The sequence below is a fragment of the Bubalus bubalis genome, chromosome 4 (genome assembly GCF_019923935.1).
Source record: "Bubalus bubalis isolate 160015118507 breed Murrah chromosome 4, NDDB_SH_1, whole genome shotgun sequence".
Taxonomy (NCBI): domain Eukaryota; kingdom Metazoa; phylum Chordata; class Mammalia; order Artiodactyla; family Bovidae; genus Bubalus; species Bubalus bubalis.
Genome location: NC_059160.1, coordinates 51,910,886 through 51,937,209, shown reverse-complemented (window position 1 = coordinate 51,937,209; position 26,324 = coordinate 51,910,886). Strand labels below are relative to the sequence as shown.

Here is a 26,324-nt window from a genome sequence, read left to right as displayed (position 1 = left end):
GGAAAAAAATCAAAAGAAGATTTCCTGACATGTGAGAATTACATGGTGTGGACACGCCTGCAAGCTGGGGGAGACCCAGGGGACCCCGTGGCACCGGGCAAAGGACTAGCTCAGCCAGAAGCTGGTTCTCACTCTTCCTTTCCCACCTGTTTCTTCTTCCCTCTGTGCCTTTTTCTTCGTCAGACAGCAAATGTTTGTTGCCTATTTCTGATGAGCCTTCGCTTTCTCTCCTCAGTCATGCGGAGGAACCCCTTTGGTGTGGACATCTGCTGCCGGAAGGGGTCCCGAAGCCCCCTGCAGGAGCTCTACAACCCTACCCAGGTAAGCCCTGGAAACTTCTTTGCTTCTCCACTCAGAGTCCATGTGTCAGTTTTTGGGGAAGGCAGGGGGATTGAAAAACTCCAAAATTCTGGTCTTTGGGGATTTGAAATTTCTTTCCACTGCCTGGGTTTTTACCTTCAGCTGGTTGCTTTCTTGGTGACCCTTTCTCTATAGAGTGGCTCTGCAATTCTAGCAAGAGGTATTTCGAATGAGAGGAATGGCTTGGTGGAGTGCTGGACTGAGCTTTGAACCTGCTCAGGTTTGGGGTCCCTGAGAACCACATAGCTGCAGGTGCCAGCAAGGGGACTCTGAAATTGCAGAGCCTGCCAGGCTGTGCAGTCTCCCCGTGGATGTCCCCAAAGAAGGCCCACGTGGGGGATGAACTCACCACCCAGATCTCACGTCCAATTATTAGAGCCCAATGATGCACCCAAGAGGTTCATCTCACTGTGCCAGTCTGACAAGACCCTTGTGTGGGGAGACTTTTTGCCAAGTGACTGTCATTGTAAGTTGAACTTGATTATGGAGAGTTCCTCTCTGAGCAAAATAAGCTCCAACCAAAACACAGTGCCCTCCATGGAAAGCTAGGAGCAAAGGGAGGAGGCCTCGTTGCCATGGTGATGGCAGCGTTGGTGTGTGTGTGGGTCTTGATGAGAAGACTCCAAGGCTGGCCCTTTTGGGAGAACATTAATTAGCTTGTGATGCCAAGAACTGGTGAATGAACAACTAGTGACCCATTAGCTGACCTTTGATAGCTTGTGGGAAAGAGGGGGAAATGAACTGCTTTGGCTATAATCTCTGAGAATGATTTTGTATCAAATTCTTAAGTTAGCATTTCTGTGGACCAAGGTACTTGCAGAGGAAGAAACTCTTTGCTTCCCTAGAAGTGCTGAATTCCTGAAAGTCTTGCCAAGGGATGAGCCTGAGAACTTTCTGATTCCACATCTCTTTCTTGTCTTTCACCCTTTGGAAAAGTGGACTCTTGAGTTTGAGCAAAATGAGTGGCCTAACCATGTTAATTCACACCCCTCTTTCAGCCCCATCACTTTGGAACTCAGTGTGGTGGGGCCAGATTAACCAGGTCATTGCAAACTCAGATTGCCTGATGTTTCCTTTACTGGGCTTTCTGGTAACTCAGCAGTGAATTGGCCTTTTTAAAAAATGGTTATTGAAGTACAGTTGATTTACAATGTTGTGTTAGTTTCAGGTGTACAGCAAAGTGAATCAGTTATATATATATGTATATATATGAATACTTTTTTAAAAAATGCTCTCTTCCACTATAGGTTATTACAAGATACTGAGTATAGTTCCTTATGCTATACGGTAGGTCCTTGTTGGTTATCTTGATTTGGGTTTTTGTTTGGTGTCCCGATAATCTGATTACTATAGGCCAGTCTCCCGCCTGTTCACATATTGGTCCTAGGAAGAGACTTCAATAGAAAGGATTTCTGGTTGGTGAAAGTCTAAGTGTTAGTCGCTCAGTCGTGCCCAACTCTCTGTGATCCCAAGGACCATAGCCCACCAGGCTCCTCTGTCCATGGATTTCTCTAGGCAAGAATACTGGAGTGCATTGCCATTCCCTTCTCCAAGGGATCTTTCTCACCCAGGGATCGAACCTGGGTCTCCTGCATTGCAGGCAGATTCTTTACCTTCTGAGCCACCAGGCTCAGCACCCCTCTTCCAGTAAGCCATGTTGAAAACATGTGCTATCAAGACACAAACCATACCTGTCTCTTTCAGTTGACCTCCTCTGTTCTCAGATTATTTTCTCTTTTGAAACAAGACTGCTGAAGGGCTCCTGCTTTCCTGAGCAAATTTTATGAGCAGCAGATGGTGTCATGGGAAAAGCTATTTCTGAAGTAGATATTTCTCTGGACAGGTAGTCTATGGACTGTGTCGGCACCAGTCATCATTGCGTCCCCAACCCTGGCCTATAGTGGGTGCCCCCTGAGTGTCTGATTGAAAGAGTGAAAGTCCAGGTTTAAATTTCCTCCTTCACTCACAGCTGGTTGTGCAACCTTGAATACTTGATGAGTTCTCTTTAGGGTCAGCTTTCCCATCTCTCTGGAGTGTTGGGACGATAAAATAATTCTGATGTGTCAGGGGCAGGATAAGCATGGCTCATCATCATCATGATTGTGAGAATGGCTTCACAATTGGAAGCCTTGACTCAAGGGTCAGACCTGGGTTCAAAGTTTGTTTTCTTCATGTACCAGCTATGTGAGTGTGGGCAAGACACTTAACCCATCTGAGATTGCCTCCCTCCTTTATAACATGGTGCTAACAATTCTGCCTTGCAGGCTTCCATGAGAAGATGTGCCTTGCTCAATGCCTCCTATGGAGTTTGCTCCTTCCCAGATTCATTCATTCATTTACTCTTTCATTTCTTCCTCCGCTGTTGTGAATGCCCACTATATGTAGCACAGTGCCAGGCACTGGGCACAGAAGGCTGAGCAGGGCTCGTGTGGTTAGCCTTCTGTGTCTGCTTCTCCTTGTTATTCCAAGGTTGACTTGAGTGGGTTACCTGGTGAGGGAGACCCTGCTTGTTCTATTTGTTAACCAATCAAAGAAGAGAGAACGTTCCATCTCTTCCATCTGGCAGTGTTGGATGAGATGCTCACTTAGAAGCCTAGGACCTGGGAGGGAAGATGGGGCTGAGGAGGCGTCTCTGGGAGCCGTTTGGGAGGGAGTAGGTGGGTGAGTCACCAGCCTCCATCAAGAATGTTGTGGGCAAGCTGTCTGTCCCCTTTTGCTGGTAACCAGGAAAATGTCCCTGCAGGAAGATCTCCGCGTTTCCTCGGGATGTTGTCCCGGAATGTTTTTTCTTAGGCTGGTTTCCTTTACAAGCTGCAATTATGTTCTCTTCCCACACACGTTCCGTTGGTGGCGCTTCTCCGAGAAACTGTCTTCGTGATCTTTGGGATGGCTGTAGGCTGGAGAGTTCAGAGAAGAGAAGAGAGCAGGAGCTCCTGTGGAGCCAAGTCTGGCTTTGTGTCCATAAGACATTCACAAACGCTGCACCCAGTGGGGCTTGGTTTTGGTTTCTCGTGTTCCCCTACCAGCCGAGCTCTGGAAGCTGCTAAGTCTGGACCGATGTTATCACAGAGGCAGATGACAAACACTGTAATTGCTAGAAACCAAACTGCTCCCGGAGATGCCATTTCCCCTTTTTATGCTGACTGGTTGTTTGGGTTTGATATATGATGGTGAAAACAGGAACTGTGTATTTTAGACAGTAAGGAAACCAACATTATGGCAAGTAGAGCCATCTTAGTTACCAGGTACTGGGAATGTAGGCCAAATGCTCTCTGCATGCATGAGTGCTAAGTTGCCTCCGTCCTGTCTGACTCTCTGCGACCCTGTGGACTGCAGCCCATCAGGGTCTTCTGTGTGTGGGATTCTCCAGGCAAGAGTACTGGAGTGGGTTGCTGTGGCCTCCTGCAGGGGATCTTCCGGACCCAAGGATGCTCATAAACTTGTCATGGAATGTTTGTGTCAAGCCCTAAAGTAGGTGGTACACCCCCATTTTACAGACAGGACAACTGAGGCCAAGGAAGTTGTCACACAGCTTGTAAGAAGCAAAGTAAAAATTCAAATCCAGGACAAGCTACAAATCCATTTATCTCTGTGCTGTATTCACTGCTGCCAGCAAAGTTCTCTTGGCAAGAATTACCCCATCCAAAAAAGAAAAAAAAAAAAAAAAATCACATCCAGATTTTTACTGGACAAAAATCTTAAAAGCTCCCTTAGGAAAATTGGCTATAATCTGCTTTTAGTGTCCAAGGTTTTCTTATTTTAGTGCCTCGCACACCCCTAACCATTAAAACAACAGTGGGTGGAAAAAAAGTTTGTAGGTGATATTCTTAGAAAAACTGTACTCTGATGTCTTATAATTTTCCTGGTTCTCTGCTGTCTTCCTGGCCCCAAAATAAAGCGTAATTGCTGATCATATCAGCTGGCGTCAAGTCACCGAAAGTTCAAGAGTTGCCAACTGCATATTTGCGGGCCGAGCACATGTGCGGGCTGCCCCACTCAGCCCAGACAGCAGGGCAGAGCTCTGCTGTCAGCCATTAATAGGGCATAATTGCCCCAAAAATGCCAGCGAGGGGCGGGACAGCCTGTCTTGCCTCACCCACCTCCCGGTCCTCTCGTGGGTTCCCTGAAGTCTTCCCGGCATCACTCATGTGGTTCAGCCCTGCCCTGCCTGCTTCTTTCTTTAGCGTTTGCACTTGCTCTGTGATTACTATGTTCCGAGAAGACAGATGCTCAGTCCAGGGGCTGACCAGGAACTTCTAAGTCCAGGAGGCCTCCATGCATGCTCCAGTGGCCTGCAGACCTTCCTAGGGGCCCCTGGGGACCAGAAAATACAATATTTTGACCAGTCAATATTTTATTGTAATAATAATTTAAACAATTGGACATTTATTGGTGCAGTCTTCTATGTGTTAAAGTATATTTACTTCTCCATAAGATGGGCTCCAAGAAGAAGGATAGAGAGAAGGAGAGAAGGGAAGGAGGAAGGGAAAGGAGGAATAAAGTTACTGTTCATTGAATGTCAGTGACTTTCCACACGTATCTCATGGAATCTTCACAACAGTCCTAGAAGGAAGGTTATCTATAACTCCATCCTTCAGATAAGTTAGCTGAGGCTCAGAACTGCTAAGCAATTTGCCAAGATCCCATAGCTCCTTAATGGTTGTGCTGGGTCCACCTGACCTGGAGAGAAAGTAGGAGGAAGAACTTCTATCCCATTATCTTGCCTGGGTGGAAAAATGCTTTCTTGAGGTTCCGTTTCATGGTGACTGAAGCTGAGCTCAGGATAGTTGTAGAATTCCTGAAGGCAGGGGCCAAGGTTCATGGAATGCATGGTAGATGTCCAATAAACAATTGTAGATTTGTTTTTTCTCATGGAACATGATATTTGGAGCAGTCTTTCTTTCCTGGCTGGAGCCAGGCTAAGGGGGGGTCCCTTCCTTCTGCTTCCCCAAGAACTCTGCTATAGGATAGTACAGCTTGGTCACATTTGGAAGTCGGGGTCTTCGATTAAGTTTTAGATTGAAAAAAGCTTGAGTTGTCCAAGGGAAGGTGGGAAACTTCCAGCTCCAACCTAAATAGTTTTCTGAGCAAGGCTTGCCAAGGTTTATTTCGTCTACAGATGTTTATCAGATAAACAGAGGGAAAAGACATGGGGAAGAGAGGCATGTAGGTAACAGAACATGAGAAGTGCTGTGCGATGAAACTGGAAGCGTCTTAAAAGTTTATGGGAGGGTCAGGAGTGAGCAGTTAACCCTTTGAGGGGCAGGGCACAATGGGAAGCTTTCTAGAGGAGGCAGCTTTTGGGCCAGGCTTCTGAAAACATACCAGTCTTCATTGGACAGAGCAGAGGGAATGGCATTACAGAGGGATGAAACAGCAGGAGTGAGGCATACAGGTGGGACAGTACATGGCACGTTCAGAGAATGGTGAGGGGTTTGTAGCAGGCGTGAAAGAGCATGTTGGAAGCTGACTGGAGAGGATATGGAAGAGGGGCAGGTTGGTACCAGCTTCATAAGGCTTGTTCACCCTTCCAGAGGGGTTAGTGGTCCCTAGAGACCCCCAGAGATGGTGTGCAACTTACAAAGCAGCTTCTGCTTCTGGCTCGGCTGCTTGTTAACTTCTTTTAGGAGGTCTGGCCCCTCCTGACTGCAGTCTCCTCCTCTGTAGCACGAAGAGGTTGAATTGTACCCATGCTTCCCCACACCTCGTGCATTCGTGAGCTTTGAAAAATCACCAGTGCCCAGATCCCCAGGGATTCTGATTTTTTTTTTTGGTTGATCTGGGATAGGGCTGGGGTGGAACCAATGTTCCCTAGTTGGTTCTGATGGGCAGCCTGAGTTCCGAAGCACTGGGTTGGAGATTCTGGAAGGACCCTCCAGTTTTCAAACCTTCAAGGGGACGTCCCTGGCAGTCCAAGGCAGGGGTGTGGGTTTGATTCCTGGTCGGGGAACTAAGATCCCATATGCTGTGCAGCATGGATAAAAAATAAAACTAAAAAATAAAATCTTTGATTCTTTGGTTCTTACATCACCTGTTAGATGAAAAGGAGCTCAGAGCATGTGCACTGAAGTGAAGTAGGGTGAAATTAGCACAGCTGTGTCTGACTCTTTGAGACCCCATACAGTCCATGGAATTCTCCAGGCCAGAATACTGGAATGGGTAGCATTTCCTTTCTACAGGGGATCCTCCTGACCCAGGAATCAAACCCAGGTCTCCCCCCCTTGCAGGCGGATTCTTTACCAGCTGAGCCACAAGGGAAGCCCATGTGCACTGAGGTTGCTCCCTGTCTTTTCTATGGTCTTTCTATATGAAGGACTATGTTACCTATTGGCACTCAGCCTCATTCACCAATACGAGGTGACCACATTCCTTCCTGTGCTCCATGGGAGGTTGGTTGATGCCCTGAGCTTTGGAGAGTCATCATGTGAACAAACCTAAGAAGTCGAGCCCTTGGGCAGTGAATTGGGCAGATCCCCATGTAAAGGACACTTGAGCTACTTGGCTCTTGATCCCATAAAAAGGAGAACCCCAGAGTGGTTCCAAGCCAGACATCAGGTGGGCGCTTCTGAAGGATCAGCTTCAGTCTCACAAATGAGCATGAAAGGGCTCTCTTCCTTGAAAATCATTCTTCGGGAAGAAAGATACTGAATGGCTGTATCCACTGGGGAAGGCAAGAGAGCAGACATTGGACAGTCCCCAACTCTGGTCAATTAATCCCTTCATTACCAACCACCTGGTAAATGACGAGTCCATCTAATTATCTTGCTTTGACCCAACAGCTGTCTACTTAATTGATTTAGTTGTGGATCGTCTCCTTATTCAAAGATATTACTTACTGTCAGCCCAGCAGAATGGCAGCTGGCCGGCAAAGATGAAATATTACATCAACTTGATCTTACACACAGCACTTGGGAGCATGCTTCATTATTCATTGCAAATCACAATGGATGAGCAGAGCCCATTGCAGAAACCAGGGGCAGCAGGTTGCCTTTTTCACTATGACCAGCAGCTTCTTTATTCTTGAACCAGAGAAGCTGTCCCTGGTCAGATTTCCAATCCAGCCAGGACAGCTGGGGGATCTGGTGTCAGACATAATTTGGGTTGGCGGAGATGACTGGATGCTGGAAGAAAGGGGAGGATCCCAGCCCAGGTGTATGACCTGGGGCAGTTACTTAACCTCTTTGAGCCCTTGATTTCCTTATCTGTAAAATAGGAGTGTGATACCAGAGTTGCAGGTTTTTGAGGTTTACTAATAACATAGTGTATAAAAAGCACCTAGGACATGCCCAGAGCAGACTGGGTGATCTTCACTAGTCATTAGTGATCTGGGTTGAGTTAGGTAACCTGGGACTTTTCTTAGGGGGTCTGGGATCATGCTTGGTCCCTGTCCTGTAGGCTCAGATGTTTGGCAGATGCATACTTGGACTTGTGTTGAATAATAATAAGATAGATGATTTCCTCTTGCCTGAAAGCTACTAGCTATTCATCATGAGCACTACCTAAAAATTTTGACTGATATTATGTGTCTGGTAGACTCAGTTGTTGGGAAGCTTGCTGTGCTGATTTTTAAGGCCATGAGTACCTCTGGATGGAGTGTGTGTGTGCATGTCTACATTCAACCCACATCCTGGAAAATGGGCAAATTCAGCTGTTTTAAAGGTCTCCTGTGGTTGCTTGTGTCTGTTTTACCTTCAGCACGTAGGTAAGTATGTCAGTGATAGTTGTTATAAAGTAAGACCATCTCTGGCCCATGTTAATGCGAGGCCATTGATTTCATGGATTGGTTCACATTTCACTCAGGCTGTTTTTATAGGCAGTTGTTCTGTTTCTGGAAGCCTAATTTGACCCAATATATTCAAATCTCGGTAGCTGAGCTTTCTAATGGGGTCCTTCTGTATCAGGCTGTGTGGATATAGTCTGGTAGATTTCAACGAGAGGAAGGCTTTCAAGTGACAGAATGACCTCAGCAATTTCCAAATGGTAACACAGCTGTAAAAGCTGCCATTTTTGGAAAGTTATTTCCTAAATTGCCCTCAATTATAAGAGGCCTCTACATAATTCGATTTTTCTGTAAACTATACAATTCAAGGAGCTTCACAGTCAACTGGATTTTAACCTTGTTGAGGTAGATAGAACTGAGACAAAGCCCTGGCTTGTTCTTAAAATCTCTGTAAGAAAGACATGGGAGTGGGATGGGGGTGGGGTGGGCGTCAGCCTGCTCCCCATCCTGCTTCCCTCTTGATGGCCAAGTTGGCCTGTGGGTCTTGTGGGGAGCAGAGTTTACACCCTGCCTCCAGCACTAATTACTGTGAATTCTGGGGCAAATAGCTAAACTTTTTCAAGCCCTGGAGACCTTGTTTATAAAGTAGGAGTAAAATACCAACTATTCAGTTATTAAGAATTAAATTAGGATTTATACTGCAAGTTCTGGGCACATGGCAAGCCGCTCAATCAGTGCTGTTTTTTAAACATTTATATTAGCTCAGATGAAGCCTTCTCCAAGAAGAAGAAGATTCCCTGATTTTTCTCCCTTCAAACTCAGGTTAAATGTCCTAGAACGGTACTGCCTGCTTACAACATAATATGATTTGTATATGTCATTTGAAATTTTCTAGCAGTCACATTTTGAAAAGTAGAATGAAAAACAGGTTAAATTCATTTTAATAACATTTTATTTAATCCAGTATAACCAATATATGATCATTGCTACCTTCAATCAATAAAAATACTAAGATATTTTACACTCTTGTTTTTGTATGGACTTTCTGAAGTCTCATGTATATTTGACACAGCACATCTCATTTTGGGTTGGCCATGCATCACATGCTTAGTGGCCATGTCTGGCTGGTGACTGCCATACTGGACAGTGCAGGTCAGTGAAATGCCTCACTCTCCTCATTCTCCCTGTCATTCGTGATGCTTACCTTATGTGTTTGAAATGATCTCACTAGACTTTGAGCCTTTTGAGAGCAGGGGCTGATCATTCATCTTGGTACCTGGAGGCTACTCCAGCAAGCCACAGAAAAGGAGCTCAGTAGGTGCTTGGCACTGAGTGAATTGCTTGTCCTGGGCTGTGAGCAAGCCCGGTGTGTGGAGATCACGCTGAGGAGGTGACCAGGGCTTTGTGCCTCCGGAGGCACTGACGCAGCTGACCATTAAGCCCAAAGATTTGCTGGGGCCCGGTAGGTCCCATGGTCTGAAGAGGGCATCTGCACTCCAGGCTGATGCCTGTTGTTGTTGTCCGTCACTCAGTCATGTCTGACTCTTCGCGACCCCATGGACTGCGCAGCACGTCAGGTTTCCCTGCCCTTCACTACCTCCTGGAGTTTGCTCAAACTCGTGTCCATTGAGTTGATGATGCCATCCAACCATCTCATCCTCTGTTGCCCCCTTCTCCTCTTGCCCTCAATCTTTCCCAGCATCAGGCTCTTTTCCAGTAAGTTGGCTCTTTGCATCAGGTGGCCAAAATATTGGAGCTTCAGCTTCAGCATCAGTCCTTTCAGTGAATATTCAGGGTTGACTTCTTTTCGAATTGACTGGTTGGATCTCCTTGGTGTCCAAGGGACTCTCAAAAGTCTTCTCCAGCACCACTGTTCAAAAGCATCAACTCTTTGGCACTCAGCCTTCTTTATGGTCCAGCTCTCACATTCGTACATGACTACTGGAAAAACCATAGCTTTAACTTTGCGGACCTTTGTCGGCATCGAAATTTATTTCCTCCCAGTTCTGGAGGCTGCAAGTCCAAGATTGAGGTGTTAGCTGAGTTGGTTCCTCTGAGAGCCTAGGGAGGAATCCGGTCCCTGCTCCTTACCTGACTTCTAGCAGGTTCTTGCCGATCCCTGGCTTTTCTTTATAGAAGCATCACCCCAGTCTCTGCCTTCATTTTCACACAATGTTCTCCCTGTGTGTGTGCCTGTGTCCAAACCTCTCTTTTTTAATAAGGACTCCAAATGTATCGGATGGGACCCACCTATTCTACTAGGACTTTGTCCTAACTAATTACATCTACAGCGACCTGCTTTCCAAATAAGGTCGCATTCTGAGGTATCCGTGTTAGGATCTCAATACACGGATAGGGGTAGGGGTGTGTGCAGTGCAATCCATGACACGTGCTGTGTGCATAGCCCTGTGCTAGATGCTCGGGCATTTAAGAAAAGGAAGCCCTTGCCCTCTATTAGTTCATAGTCTAATGGGTGAGTCAGGCCAGTAAACTGACCATCACAAAAAGAAGTTCTATTTGAATTCAGTGTATAAAGCTGGAGGAGCTTAGAGAGGGACCAGAAAGTTAGAGGAGGCCCATGCATGTGTGAGTGTGTGCAGTTCAGGGTGCATGTGTATATGCGTGGCCTTTGTCGCCCCGATTGAGCACAGGCACAGACGTGGTGGCACACAGAGGGTGTGTGGTTCCAGCCTCCCTGAACAAACACCAGCCGCGGAGAGAGGATGCCCTGACACGCGAGCCACTGGAGCTCCGTCTTTCCTGGGGTGCGCCCCGTCGACACCCCTCCGGTGAGGACCGGCAGCCCAGGGATGTGAGAAAACCAATTTCACTGTCGTTCCTGACTTGTAGAGAAGTCTGCAGCTCCGGTGTCTCCAGCTGATACTCTGCTATTCGGTATCTGCATGACCACTCCGGGGGACGCTGCCAGGTTGGCCCTGCCTCAGCCTTGGCAGGTGCAGAGCCGCTCTGGAAGGAAGCTGGTCTTTCTGGAACATGCCCCAGGGGTGGGACGCCCAGGCAGACTCTGCTGCTGCCTAAAACGGCCTGGTGCAACGTTTCCTTCCCTTTGTCTTCCATCAGGGGTTTAAAGCCACAAAATGGCCAGCATAGAGCTCTGGCTGTCGTTTGGACTGCTGGAGGAACCACTCCGCCTGTGTGTTCCTCTCCAGCCTGTGCCCTACGGGGTACCCACAGATAGGTCCACAGCTGTAGCGGCGTCTTGCCAGGGCAGGGCTTGGCTGCAGAGGGCCTGCCAGCTCACTGCTTGCTTGAATCCGGGTCTCACATCCTGTCCCAGTGTTTGGGGGAAAGTTCTGAGAAAAAAAGGGGGACTGTCTGAGGCTTTAGCAGGGGTTAAGAGCACATGCCTTAGGACCAGCTGGGACTCCAGAGCCACCCGTGCCAGCTGTGTGGCTTGGGGCAGCTTCTTACTGTCTCTGTCCTCAGTTTCCTCACCTGTAAAATGAAGATAATCATACTAGCCCTGACCTCATGGGATTCTTCTGAGGATTGTGTGAACCCACAGAATGAGGCCGGCAGAGGTGTTTGCTGTTTGCTATTTGCTGTGACTATCATTCAGGAACAAAAGCCAGGAAGGAGGAAATGATCCTGGGGACAGATGACAAAGTTGACATCTAGATCACTGGGAAGGCAGGGCTCCATGTAGCCAGCTCATCTTCCATTTGTTTAAAGGGAACTCCATCTTCTAGAGCAAGAAGGTCTCTGTTTTGGCTGCCCTTCAGAATCAAAAAAGGACATTTAAAACACCCTCACTATCAACCCCTAAATCAGAATTTTGGGGAAGCTGCTACTTTTTTCAAAGCTCCCAGTTGATCCCAGGGTGCAGCTACAGTTTGAGCACCACTTGCTCTGGGTTTTTCCTAACTCAGAGACAGTTCCGGAGACCAGCAGCCTGGGAATCACCTGGGAGCTTGTTAGAAATGCAGAACTTGGCCTCTACCCCAGTCTGCAGAATGGAAACCTGCATCCTTCCAGGGTCCCAGGTGGTCTACACCGGTGATAGCTGGAGAGGGCTCCTGAGACAACAGCTTGCTCTCTGAGGGCTCCCAGAAGGAGCAGCTGTCCCTGCATTTGACAACCAAGGACAGATGGCACAGAGTTTGCATGGGTTTTGGTGATGGAGACCAAGAAAGTATCCTTGCCTTTCCTGGAGCCTGGCTTGCTCTGCTTTTCTGAAAACTTAGAAAGTGGATGTTGCATGGGGTTCTTGTCAGAGGCAGGGAGCTGACATTCCGTAGCAGGTTAGATGGATGGGCAGCCTTTCGGATTCTTTGGATATATTAAATGTTTATTAATTGTCTCAACTCAGGGAAAAGAGGGTTTCCTTGGTGGCTCAGATGGTAAAGAATCCGCCTGCAATGCAGGAGACCTGGGTTCGATCCCTGGGTTGGGAAGATCCCTTGGAGGAGGGTATGGCAACCCATTCCAGTATTCTTGCCTGGAGAATCCCCATGAACAGAGGAGCCTGGCAGGCTATAGTCCATGGGGTTGCAAAGAGTCAGACACGACTGAGTGACTAAGCACAGGGAGAAAGAAGTGTGGCTTTGAATAGGGACCAGGGAACCAAAGGCCACGTGATGCCTTTGAAAGATAGCTTCATCCTTCATGGGTGCTGTGCCCCTGGGGTAAAGGGGATTATCAGGGTGAGGAACTGAGCTGGGCTTCCTCCGGTGGCCACAGTTTGAGTGTATTCTCTTCATGGTTTGGGCTGTTCCTGACCTCACTTTGTCAGGAAATAGGAAGGAGGTACCCAAGAATTGGAAGATTGCTTGCTTTGAGTCTGCCCTGGTTAGGCACGGTAACCGCCTGTAATTGTCCCCTCAGTTCATTCTTCTGTTGAATGAAAACAGGAGGGGCCCGTTTTCATTAGTCCCCCTGGGTCTGTGTTATGAACTTACTGGAGACACTGCTTGGTCGCCATCTTTTCTCCTCTTGCCAGAACCCCAACCAAAAATCTGCGTTCAAACAGTAATCAGGATGATTCCAGGTCTCTTTCCTAAATAGCAGGAAGCACAGAGCCAGTGAAGGCAACCAGGCAGCTTGGTAAGGCCAGGGTAGGGGCTGCCCATGTTGGGGAAGGGTTTACCATACCAAGTGGTAAATCCACTGGGCTTCTGTTGGGTCAGTGTTGGTTCCACAGTCGGGCATGGACCACAGCAGTAGCTGGCAGAGGAGATTATAGGAAAGGGTTCACTCACCCCAAACCCCCCTGATCACTAAGAGTAAAGAATTAAATATGCCCTTGGTTTTCACAACCCAGACGATACATTCTGAGTTCCACTTTTTTTCAAGGACAACCTGGAAACCCATTATCAGGGGGGTATTTATCATCTTTCAGAGGGACACATTTGAATCCGAACAAGCCAGTCCCTTAGCTCATCCTCAGCTCGCCCAACCGTCCCCTCAGCACAGCTGCTGTGTAATTCTGTAACTGTTATTCCTGAAGACCCTTCATTCTAGAACTGCTGGAGCCTCTTGAAAATTTCATCTCATTTTACGGGGAAGTTGCATGCTAGCTTGACCTTCAGAAATGAGGAGGCTGTCTTGGGACCTGTCCCTCCATGGTATTTTATCACCACATAGACTGGCTCACAAATGGTACCCCCACTTCTTCCCACGTGCTGCCCTGGGTCACTCTCATTCACGATCTTTAATCTCAGCTGAGGGCCTTGGCTCTCAGTAGGTTTTCTTCATTTTATAGGATAGACGAGCTGGTGCCTGAAAAGAAATGTAACTTTTGAAAGGAATTGGCAGACACCAGGGGAGTTCAGAGGCGGCTGATAATCCAGTTATTCATGGTCATGAGGGAAAGGGTTGAATGAGAAATAGAAATGCACATGTAATCTCCAGGCCTCATGTTAATCAATCGCCTTCTCTTCCAAGATGGCTTTAACCAAGGCCAACAAACAGGCTGATTCATCACTTTCTTCAGAACTGACCTGAGTGTTTGGTACAAAAGAGATAATTTGCCAAGCCCTTTTTTAACGAGTATCTAGAAGAACTGCAGGTTTTTTTTAACTGTATTATTATTGCTGTTTTTGTTATTCATGCAGAGTAGTGTCATTTTCCTTGAGAAAGTGACAAAATGAGCTGCTTCTGTGGGTTGGTTTGTTCACTGTTGTCTTATCAGATAACAACATATAGGATGGTGATTTTCTTTTTTTTTAATTGGGAAAACGAAAAAAAACTATTGAGATTCAGACTTAGATCATGTTGAAATAAGGATCAGGAGCCAGGAGAATGAGGCTCAATTATAATTTGGGGGTGTAACTCAATCAGAGGGGAAGGAGTGATTAGCATCTTGAAGAGAGAAAGCCTGGTTAAAAGCAGCCCATGGCAAATTGCTGCCTTTGGCTATCTGATTAATGTCCGAGGTACAGTCTTTCTTGAGCCTAAGAACCCCCTGCTTATCTTATCAGTTGCTCAAATTGAACTTGATAAATAGCAATGCCTAAATCCAGTGCAAACTTTGGGAGATGGTGGTGCTTCTGACCTCAAGTTTTATACAGTGGGGTCCTGGGGAGCCCTGCAGACCACTGCCACCAGTTGAGGGGCATCTTAAGCAAGCAAACAAGCAAGCAAGCTCAGTTGCTTCAGTCGTGTCCAACTCTTTGACCCTATGGACTGTGGCCCGCCAGGCTCCTCTGTCCATGGAATTCTCCAGGGAAAGGATCTGATTGGGGAATAAAAGCCAAGCTGGACTCAGAGGTGAAGTGTGTGGCTCTCTAACTCTGTGTGAGTGCTCATTTGTGTCCAACTCTTTGTAAACCCATGGATGGTAGCCCACCTGGCTCCTCTGTCCTTGGAATTTTCCAGGCAAGAATACTGGAGCGGGTTGGCATTTCCTTCTCTAGGGGATTTTCCAGACCTGGGGATTGAACTGTGTCTCCTGTGTATCCTACAATGGCAGGTAGATTCGTTACCACTGAGCCACGAGTGAAGCCCACTGATGCCTTAAGTTGGTGCCTTAAGCTCTAGACCAGAGGTCCACAAGCATTTTCTACAGACAGAACTTTAGATGTCTGTTACAATGACTCAGAGGAGGCAATGGTAACCCACTCCAGTATTCTTGCCTGGAGAATCCCATAGACAGAGGAGCCTGGTGGGCTACAGTCCATGGGATTGCAGAGTCTGCCACGACTGAAGTGACTTAGCACAGCACAGCACAACGACTCAGCTCTGCTGCTGTAGTCTGAAAGCAGCTGTCAACAGTATATATAAATGAGTGGACATGGCTAGATTTGGTCCACAGGCAACCTCTGCTTTAGACAGTGCTGAGAGCCAGAAGCCTCCGGTTCAAGTCCCAGCCTCTCTACCCTACAAGGGCATTCTTGGGCAAGACATGCAGACTCCCAGGACTCAGGTCCTTTACTTCTAAAAATAGGAATCACAGGGCTCCTCTCAAGAGATGGTGAGATGGTGAGAGCATTTGTAAGCTGTAGAGAACTGAACCTAATTTGGTTATTAGCATTTTGTTGCTGATGTGCAGTCATGGTCCAGGTCGCCAATGGTAGATGAAGCATGCATGTATATTTGGTAGAAAACGTTAGGTGCTGGCCAACCAGCTCGCCTGTCTGTAATTGCATGATGAAATTAGGAAAGTGCTATTTAATTTCAATTACATTCATTTTCTTCGGGGATATGAGAGGAGTACCAGCCTCTCAAAGCTTCCCTTTCCCGCCATGAGAAATTTCTCAAGCAGCAATGCTTTCAGTCTAACCTGAATTGATTTCCATTCTGGAAATTGCAAATGAGCAAAATGACCATGATGAATGGGGGCTCTGGAGAAACACAATGCTTGGGCTCAGTGTCTCAGACTGGAGAAGGGAAACCTGGAGCCTCTATCGGGGAAGATGGGTGGTAAATGAATTGCCAAGTGGGAACTGGAGGATGGTTAGTGAATAAACCCATTGTGCTGAGCAATTATGCATCTCATTAAGATGCACTCGATTTTGGCCTTGATACTATGAGAATTGTCAGAGCAAATATGTGCAGACCTCAATTTTGAGGTTTGAAAAGGGGTCAGTGCATAATTGGCAGGAGAAGTAAAAGAAGGGAGATGGTTCAAACAATAGGTATTAAATGGCTATTGCAGCAAAGAAGACAGAGATGTAAAGAGTCAGACACCCTAATCACTCAAGACACAGTGCGTGTGGTCTCAGAGTCACATTTGGGCCACGTGGACAGTGCCTTTGGTGCTCTTAATAAGCCTTCTTGGGATCAAACGGTTTGCTCTATAGAAAGTTTCAAGAATGCTTGGGATGTGTTTGTTGAATGAATGAATGACTGGTGCTGGCCCCATGATTATCAAATAAGTGAATGAAGGCGGGAGGGAATGAATGAGCAAATTAATAAACCAACAATTTGTGTAAAATGAAGATGATAATAGTACCTGCCCGTATTGTAGGATGGGAGGATTAAATGGGAGAATGCGTCTAAACCCCAGGCACAGTGCCTGACAGCAGCAGGCGCTCAATTCCAGTTGGTTCTGTTCCTACTTTCACCAGGTGTGTTGGTCTGCTTGGACAGCCATAACAAGATACCTCAGACTGGGTGACTTAAACAACAGATACTCATTTCTCAGTTCTGGAGGCTAGAAGTCCATCGTTAAGGTGCAGGCAAGTTTGGTATCTGGTGAGGTCTCTCTTCCTGCCATGCAGATAGCCACCTACTTGCCATATGGTCTTTTCAGATCTCTGGTGTGTCGTCTTCTAAGGTCATCAGTCCTGTCGGATTAGGGCCTCACCCTTACCTGATTTAAACTAATTATGCCCTTAAAACGGGAGTAGGAAAAGGCAACCCACTCTAGTGTTCTTGCCTGGAGAATCCTGTGAACAGAGGAGCCTGGCGGGCTACAGTCCATGGGGACGCAGAGAGTTGGATCCGACAGAGTGACTGAGCACATTTCCTTGAAAGCCCTGTCTCCAGGAAAGCCCTGTCACACTGGGGAGCTGGATGGTTAGGCCCTCAATATATGAATTTGGGGAGGACACGATTCCGTATATTACATTCAGTAAAGAATCAAACCTTGCTTTTGCATTTAGAAGGCCTAACCTTGTCATTGAGCAGCTACACTGGAATAATCTTTTCCTGGGAAGAGAAGTTGGAGGTGCCCCAATGTTCCGGAAAATTGGGTGAATTTCCGACAGCATACATCCTTCCCCATGGGGGTGTCTGTCTTGCATTCTTTGAAGACCTTAGCAGTCAGCTTTTTACTTTCCACTGTTAGACAAACAGGCAACTCACTCAAGCTTTTTTTCTTTAAAAAAAAAAAAAAAAAAAGCAAAATACCTGAACTCTGTCTCTAAGGCTTCCATAAAACAGATGCCCTAGGAGAGGAGGTCAGCCTCATTGAAGCTGATATTCTGTGTTAGCATGAGCACTAATAGGATCTCATTTCTTTCTCTATTTTCATTTTCATCTCCAAATCTGCCTGGAAGACAGTGCGAGCTCATTAATTTGAACTTGCTCGTTTGAAATATGTAACATTTCCTGCAAGTTCCCCAGGAAGTGGGATTCATGAAGCACATTAATTGTGTGAACATAATTAGCAAAGATGAGTGGTGCAGAGCAGGGAGGTACCTGGAGGTGATCCAGTCCTTTTCCCTTGGTGACTTTTTCTTTTCAAATGTAGGAATGGAGACCCAGTCCATGGACCTGGCCCCTCCAAGCTCACCCAATGGTACCCTTCCCCCTTTCTTCAGGACCCCAGCCTATTCAAGGAGTCTTGTTTGTTTGTGAAAGACACAGGCACTTTACTATTGTGGGTTCCTTTTACTATGTGGACTTCACGTATTAAAAGTACATTAAAAAAAAAAAATTCTGCATTTCAGGCTTTTCCACTAATTATGACTGGCCTTCTCCCAAGCTAGTTCGAGCTATTTTGGTGAGGTTTTATAGTTATTTAATAAGAAAAAGTTTTTTTCAAAACCTCATAAAACCTTCTGTACAATTCATTCTAACCAACACTCCCTCTTACAATTATGTCACTAACAGCTTCTCTTTAAAAGGCCAGAACTTTTGTCTATTCATGTTAACCTTAAAAGCGGCATTCACCGAACTCCTGAGAAACAAGAAGTGTAATACTTTATAGGATTGGGGCAGAGCGAATGAAATAATGCACGTGAAGGGATTCTGTACATTAGGGAAGCACAGTCAAATGCTTTATGTTTTCCTTAATTGCCATTTCTGCACTGGGCAGCCCCCCAAAGAATGGTCAAAATGTGTCGGTGGATGTAAAGGCAGCGTTTCTGTGGGGATTCCCCAAGGAATGGGCTGTTTTTTCATGGGATTTGAAAAAAATAAATGAGACGCCTATTTATTCATCCACATCAAACTATAACTGCCACAAGGCCTTGAATGTTCTAGCCAGAACATCACCCTGTCCTCTGTCTGGAGTCAGACCTATTAAGGCACCAGACAGATTATTACGTGAACCCAGTTCAGAGCACTGGTGAGATGGACACAAATGTGTTCCTTAGCCTTGGGACTTGAGGAAATCTTTGCACGGCCATGGCCAACAAGAGTGGAACACTCCCAGTATTTGGGTGGGGGGGACTTCTGAATCTCTCCTTCTTGGGTATTTAAGGTTTCTTTAACTCCATTTTGGGATTGTGGAAGATGAAGGGTTATTTTCTTATTCATAACACCAGCTCTATACTTGGTAGGATGCTAAGGATGATGGTGCTGGTGCTGATGGTATAGCAGTGGCAGTGGTAATAGCAGGATTCAGTTCAATTCAGTTCAGTCGCTCAGTCGTGTCCGACTCTTTGTGACCCCATGAATCGCAGCACGCCAGGCCTCCCTGTCCATCACCAACTCCCGGAGTTCACTGAGACTCATGTCCATCGAGTCAGTGATGCCATCCAGCTATCTCATCCTCTGTCATCCCCTTCTCCTCCTGCCCCCAATCCCTCCCAGCATCAGAGTCTTTTCCAATGAGTCAACTCTTCGCATGAGGTGGCTAAAGTATTGGAGTTTCAGCTTCAGCATCAGTGCTTCCAATGAACATCCAGGACTGATCTCCTTTAGGATGGACTGGTTGGATCTCCTTGCAGTCCAAGGGACTCTCAAGAGTCTTCTCCAACACCACAGTTCAAAAGCATCAATTCTTCAGTGCTCAGCTTTCTTCACAGTCCAACTCTCACATCCATATATGACCACTGGAAAAACCATAGCCTTGACTAGATGGACCTTTGTTGGCAAAGTAATGTCTCTGCTTTTCAATATGCTGTCTAGGTTGGTCATAACTTTCCTTCCAAGGAGTAAGTGTCTTTTAATTTCATGGCTGCAGTCACCATCTGCAGTGATTTTGGAGCCCCCCAAAATAAAGTCTGACACTGTTTCCACTGTTTTCCCATCTATTTGCCATGAAGTGGTGGGACCAGATGCCATGATCTTCGTTTTCTGAATGTTGAGCTTTAAGCCAACGTTTTCACTCTCCTCTTTCACTTTCATCAAGAGGCTTTTTAGTTCCTCTTCACTTTCTGCCATAAGGGTGGTGTCATCTGCATATCTGAGGTTATTGATATTTCTCCCGGCAGTCTTGATTCCAGCTATTGTTTCTTCCAGCCTGGCGTTTCTCATGGTGTATTCTGCATATAAGTTAAATAAGCAGGGTGACAATATACAGCCTTGACGTACTCCTTTTCCTACTTGGAACCAGTCTGTTGTTCCATGTCCAGTTCTAACTGTTGCTTCCTGACCTGCATACAGGTTTCTCAAGAGGCAGGTCAGGTGGTCTGGTATTCCCATCTCTTTCAGAATTTTCCACAGTTTATTGTGATCCACACAGTCAAAGGCTTTGGCGTAGTCAATAAAGCAGATTAATAATGTTCCTTGCACATTCACTGTGTACTAGGCACTCTTCTGGCACTTCACACATGTTATTTGAATCATCTCAACCCTATAGTGTAGAAACTCCACTTGACAGATGATGATGCCAAGGCTCAAAGAGGTTAACAGATTCACCTTAGGTCACACAGGTGGCAAGTGACAGCCATGAGAAGTTAACCGGTGCCCTTTCACTGCTGCCTGGCACAGTGCTCTGTCTCCATCTGCCAAGGCTCTTACAAGTCCCAGGACACATGCCACTCCCATTATGATAACTCAGAGGACTGGAAGCAGTGTGTATCAGGGCCCCAGCATTAAGCCTGAAGTCAGGAGAGAGGAGACGGTCTTTATCTTGCTTAATCCCAAATGTCCCATCTCTCCTGCATTTCCTTTGGGGGCCTTACCTTCAGTTGACACGTGCTGACAGTGGCCCCTCACCTCACAGAGCCCACTGACCACATGTGCCCAGACTGTCTCTTTAGGGTTCAGTTTTTTGCATTCAAGAAAAGACAGAGGGCAAAAGATTTGTTTGCAGCTGCCAGGGTCACAATGTGAGCCTCTCCAAGCTTGCCGAGTTTGGAAGCATTTCCGTTTTCCTTCTCAGAAAGCAGTAATTTGACTTTGGGCCACTGGTGCTCAGTGAAGTAAGTTTCTGTTACCGAGGATAACGTGGTGTTGAATTCCTCTGATAGAAGAGAATCAGCACCAGCTGTTGTGAGTAGCATCGTTTCAGTTGAGTTGGCCCCTCTCTCCCTCTTCAGTCTCGTGCCTGGCCCTTCTTTCCCTTCCTCAGCTGTATGTGCTTTTTTTCCTGCCACTGGGCCTTTGCACATGCTGTCCCCATTGCCTAGAAAGCTTTCTGCTCTCCTCACCTCTACTTGGTTGATTCTTGCTCAGCCCTGCTACTGCTGCTGCTAAGTCGCTTCAGTCATGTCCGACTCTGTGCGACCCCATAGATGGCAGCCCACCAGGCTCCCCCATCCCTGGGATTCTCCAGGGAAGAACATTGGAGTGGGTTGCCATTTCCTTCTCCAATGCATTGCCTTCTAGGACCTGTTATATGTGCCCTTAGCTCCTTTACTTCTCCTTTAAGCCCTTTATCTATTGTGTGTATGTTAATCACTCAGTTGTGTCTGACTCTTTGGAACCCCATGGACTGTAGCCCACCAGGCTCCTATGTCTGTGGAATTCTCCAGGCAAGAATACTGGAGTGGGTTGCCATTCCCTTCTCCAGGGGATCTTCCTCAACCAGGGATTGAACCCAGGTCTCCTACATTGCAGGCAGATTCTTTACCATCTGAGCCACCTTTGTGATTAGTTTATTTTACTTTTGTTTTTTATGTGCCATCTTCCCTGTTGGATGCTAAGGTCCCTGCTGGCTGCCTCTGTGCCTGCTTTCTGACTAGTGTAGTTCCTGAAACATGGTGGGTACTGGGTAGATGTGGTGAGGATGGGGCTCCTCAAGCTTAATAAGACTTGGGTCTTCCAATCAGTCTACCCAGCAACCCTTTTTCTATCCACCTCAAATCCCAGATCTGGAGTGGCACAAGGATAAGTGGCTAAGGTGAGAACCCTAGACTTAGGCTGTCCCGGTTTGTATCCGAGCCTTGCCTCTTGCTAGCTGTATTTTTCTGTTGCTGTGTGACAGATTACCACAAAGGTAGTGGTTTACAGCGCATACATTTATTATCCCAGTTTCCATGGTTCAGGAGTCTGGGCAGCGTTGGCTGGGTCCTCTGTGCTCAGGGTCTTACCAGGTTGCAGCCTAGTGTGGGCCAGGGCAATGGGCCATGGGAGGCTTGGATCCGTGTCCAAACTCTCGTGGTTATTGGCAGAATCCAGTTTCTCTTAGCTGTAGAAATCACAGCAGCTTGGGTTTTCCAGACCAGCAGGAGAGTCGTGCTGAGTTTAGACAGAAATCTAAGCCCTCTTTAGAACGCTTCCCTGATGAGATCAGGCCCATCCAGGATCCTTTCCATTTAGATATGCACACCTGAACATCTGCAAAATCCCTTTGCCTTATAATGTAACATAATCACAGAATTGATATCATATTCCCAGGTCCTTTCTACAGTCAAGGGGAGAGGATTATACAGGGCAGGTATACACATTAGAATTCTGACTCCTGCTCTAGCTGTGTGGCCTTGAGTAAGTTGCTTAACCTCTCTGTGCCACTGTTGCCTTATCTATAAAGAATAATAGCAGTACCCACTTCACAGGGCTTGTTGTGAAGGTTAAATGAGCTAATTTATATTAAATGCTTAAAACAGTTCCTGGCAGGTGGTGAGTATTCAGTCAATGTTAGTTGTTACAACCATAAAGACGCTGCTAATCCTCAACCAAGCCAGTGGGATCTAAGTTTAGAAACACAACCCACCAACTGGCTGGAAAATGAAACCTGAGAAGCCAGGCTTGGGGGAAGGAAGGAAGAGCCTGGAGACTGTCAACAAGCTCGGTCAGTTGGCCATGTTGAAAGGGTTGACAGCTTCCACCCCACAGGGCAGACATGGGTGAAGCAGATGGAAAGCTTTATCAAGTTACTGAAGCAAATTGGATATACGTGGGTACATGCATCCCCCATTTTAGTTCCTTTTATTAAAACATCTCCTCTCAAGGCAAAAAGGAATGCTATCTCTCCAGAAAGATTAAAATCCCTCATGTCAGGAGTTTTAGTTAAGACAGACATCCAAAATATGAAGAAATGAACATCATTGAATGTTTGGGCAACTTTTGTAAGCAGCTGCACCCCCAAATTTAGGCCTGACCTAAAGGAAGGCTTTCTCCTAAAACAAGATCCCACTTGGTTCAGTTTAAACATCAGGGTCCCCCGTCACCCTGGTGAGACTCTCCGTTACCTGATGTGGTATTGTGCGATGTGGCTGGCAGGAGGCCGGTGTGGAAACCTGCTCTGTGATGCATGCATTTTGCTGGGTCGTGTTAAGCATTGATTTGTTGCTCCGTCTGGGATGCTGTTAACCAAATGTGGGCAGATGCAGCGAGGTGAGTCAATGAAGCAAGTTCACGGTGGCATATTTATGCATAGTGGCTGGCAGGGGGAGAAAGATGACGCAGCTCCTGTCTTCGGAAGGAAGTTGCTTCATTGAAATCCCTTTCAGTCAGGTCACCCAGGGCAAGTCATTCACTCTTCTTTAGATCGTGTGCTTTACATCTGATAATACAACTCAAGTACTATCGATGGTGGTGGACACTGTTGGCTCTCTGCCCAGACCCCCTCGCATCCCCTATGGTTTCTGGGCACCCATCCTCCAGCTTCTACGTGCTTTGTTTCCAATGGCTGCACCTGCAACTTGCTTCTGAGGCTGCATGTGGGCTCCTGGAGTTGCTTCCTCCCATGCACAGAGATGGAGCACAGTCCAGAATCAGCCTCTTCCTGGGCAGCCCTTAGCCTGGCTCCATCACCTCATGTTGGGACAAAATCAGAAGAGTGAAGTTACACTCCCAAGCTCTGCATGGGATCCAGGTTAAGACTGGCATTAAACCTGAAATTACATCCTTGCTGGGCTTCTTTGACAGAGGATGAGATGGTTGGATAGCATCACTGATTCAACGGGCATGAACTTGGGCAAACGCCAGGAGATGGTGAGGGACAGAGAGGCCTTTTGTGCTGCAGCCCATGGGGTTGTAAAGAGTCAGACACAACTTAGCAACTGAACAGCAATGAACATCCTACTCCCAAGACCAGTGACATAATTTGCAAGTCCCCTTGTTAAAATGTTATTAAAAATTTAGGATCTCAAGGTGGTGATAGCAGAGTGGTACATCCAGCATGAGACCCTTGTGATTGGCAGGTCTTGTGTGACTTCACAGGTAACATACCTGCAAAGCTGGCCCCTCCAGTTCCCTCTACTTTCCTAGGAGCATCCCTTATTAAGTCACTTGCATGTGAATTCTTATCTTATGCTCTGCTCAGGATGGATTTTAAGATGAACCCAGCACCAAGCTTTCACTTGAGGAGCCTAGGGAAGACAGATCATTGTATCATGCATCAGACCATGAGGCAAAGCCTGATCCTGGAGGTACCCACAGTGAGCAGTGTGGGGAAGAAAATGCTGTCTGTGAGCTAATGAGGACTCCTGGGCTCAGGCCAGGATTTTTTTATCTGTCCCAGGAACATACTGTGTGCCTGAAATGCTGGACAGACAGATCTGGGGTTGATGGTCTGAGAGAGGGAGGGCAGATGACTTTAGAAAGGAAGGCCCAGCATGAGCAAAGGCGTAGAAGTGGGCCCTCTGTTTATTTAGCAGGTGCCTACTGTGTCTGTGTGCTCAGCGTAGAAGGTTTGAATTTTAAACAACCCAGTCCCTACCCCCAGGTTGCTTCTGAGAACTGCTTACAGCCAGCTCAGATTGAATTCTGTACAAGGGAAATGCTAAGCTGAAGTGAGCAAGAAGTACTAGATTTGAGAAGGAGTCTGATCTAAGAAATTACCATTGGGCAATTCGAGTCCTAGAGATTCACATCAAGGAAAATATTCTCTAGCTGTGGAACTTCAGAAATTGACAAGCTGTCGGGATTCCTTTCAGGGGAGGAAAGGGGAAACTTCTGGATACCACTCCAGGTGATTGGTTCTCTAGTCTGTTAATCTGGTTCCCTCAGTCTGACTCATCAGTTGGGTAAGGTGTCAGTGTTAAATCCTTTTCAAGTTTGTTGGATTCTTATTTGAAACGACTCTAGGTCCCTCAGTTGCCCTCACCTGCATCCCAACCTGGCCTGGTGATGGTGCTCTGCAGACAACACCCAGGGAGCCTACAAACACCCGCTGGTTTCCCAGAACACTGAAGCCACTTGTGGACATTAAGGAGATTCCCACCCCCGCCACCTCTGCTCCCTCAAAGCCGGGAAATGCAGGCCCTGGCTGTGGTCCTCCCAGGGAGGGTGGGAAGGGGAGGTGGTGTTGAAATGCATGCGGTTCTGGGGGGCCCTGGGAAACTCTTCTTTATCATCGACTTTGTCAGGCGGAGGCCATCCCTCATTTTTCACCGCATGCCAATGGGCAGGCAGATGATAGCTCTTCCACTGGGAAAAAGGGCATAAATGCCATAGAAGCTGCTGGGCTTTGTCAGGAAGCAGGAGGAGGGAACCGTCTTCTGCTTTATGTTGTGCTGTCTTTCTGATGCTTGAAATATCTAGCTGTTCCAGTGTGAACACCCAATGATCAAGGCTCATAATTCTTCCTTGGCAGTTGTCCCATTTGGGACAGTAACTCACAATTTCTTCACTGCCTTCTCTTAAGCAATTAAAAGAAGGCAGACATTGTTCTTATGGATATATAATCAAATGATTTTTAATTACTTAGTGTGTTGGAAGAGGGAGAGAACAGTGAGGGGAAGAACCTTATGGTTTCTTCTCTTCTTCTGCGGTCTTAGATTTTTTTCTCCCCACTGAGTCTTCAAAAGCATCCTTGAACAGGGCTCTGCACGACAGGGCCCCTGCCAGTTTCAGGCCATATCTAGGGTCCTATTTCTCAGGAGGTTTCTTCTAGCCCTTTGACACTCCAGCTGCTCCACACACCTGACTGTTCCTGCTGCCTGTAGCCTCCTCCACACTCTCAGATCCGTCATTAACACGGCTTCCTCAGAAAAGCCTTCTCTGGTTCCCTTATCATAGGCTGTCTCTGTGCCTTTTGCTTTTCTTTTTAGCACTTCATTCATTCAACAGATTTTTACTAAACACCTACTGTGTGTCAGGCTCTGTTCTAGGCACTAGTGACAGGTCATGAACAAAACAGACACAAACCCCTGTCCTCATGGAGCTTGTATATTCTACACTCACTGAGGTTGTGATGACAAGGAGTTATTCAGCAATTGGTTTGGTGACGTGTCTTCCCCATGAGCCTGGAAATTCCATGAGGACAGAGCTACAGCTGTCTTGACCAAAGTCTCCGTCCCACCAAGTGCCGTGGATCTCATGGAACGCGGGGCAGCTTGTGATCGGAGGCTGCCATTCAATCATCTCGGCTCCCCAGGGTGGTGATGTCTTCCTTTGGCCTCCAGGCATCTTGGTGTGAAATTAGCTTCTCAGGACCATGAGAGGGAATGGTGAGGGAGGAGGAGTTGGCTTAGTCACAGTCTTCCAGGACCCTGGGGGGGGGGGATCTCCTCTGTCCATTCTCTGTGATGTGCCCCACAAATCTTGCACCATTTCAAAATCTCTCTTCTGTCCAGCTTCTGTGTAGTTTTACAGCTTCATGGGGTCATTTTGTTTTATTTTAAGTTTTATTTATGTATGTATTTTTGGCTTCTTTGGGCCTTGGTTGCAGCACGGGCTTTTCTCTACTTGCGGAGAGCGGGGTCTAGTCTTTGTTGCGGTGCGCAGGCTTCTCATTGCCGTGGCTTCTCTGATTGTGGAGCACAGGCCTTCGGGTGCATGG

General features: G+C 46.9%; 1 protein-coding gene across 6 annotated transcripts in view; it reads left to right on the top strand.

Moving 5' to 3' along the window:
* Positions 1-26,324, top strand: part of CHST11 (carbohydrate sulfotransferase 11) — a 262,811-nt gene that overhangs the window by 125,802 nt on the left and 110,685 nt on the right. For all 6 annotated transcript variants that reach the window (XM_006077217.4, XM_006077215.4, XM_006077216.4 and 3 more), the window contains exon 2: positions 236-321. In XM_006077217.4, coding sequence (XP_006077279.1) covers positions 236-321 — 86 coding nt within the window. The remainder of the gene's footprint in view (positions 1-235; positions 322-26,324) is intronic.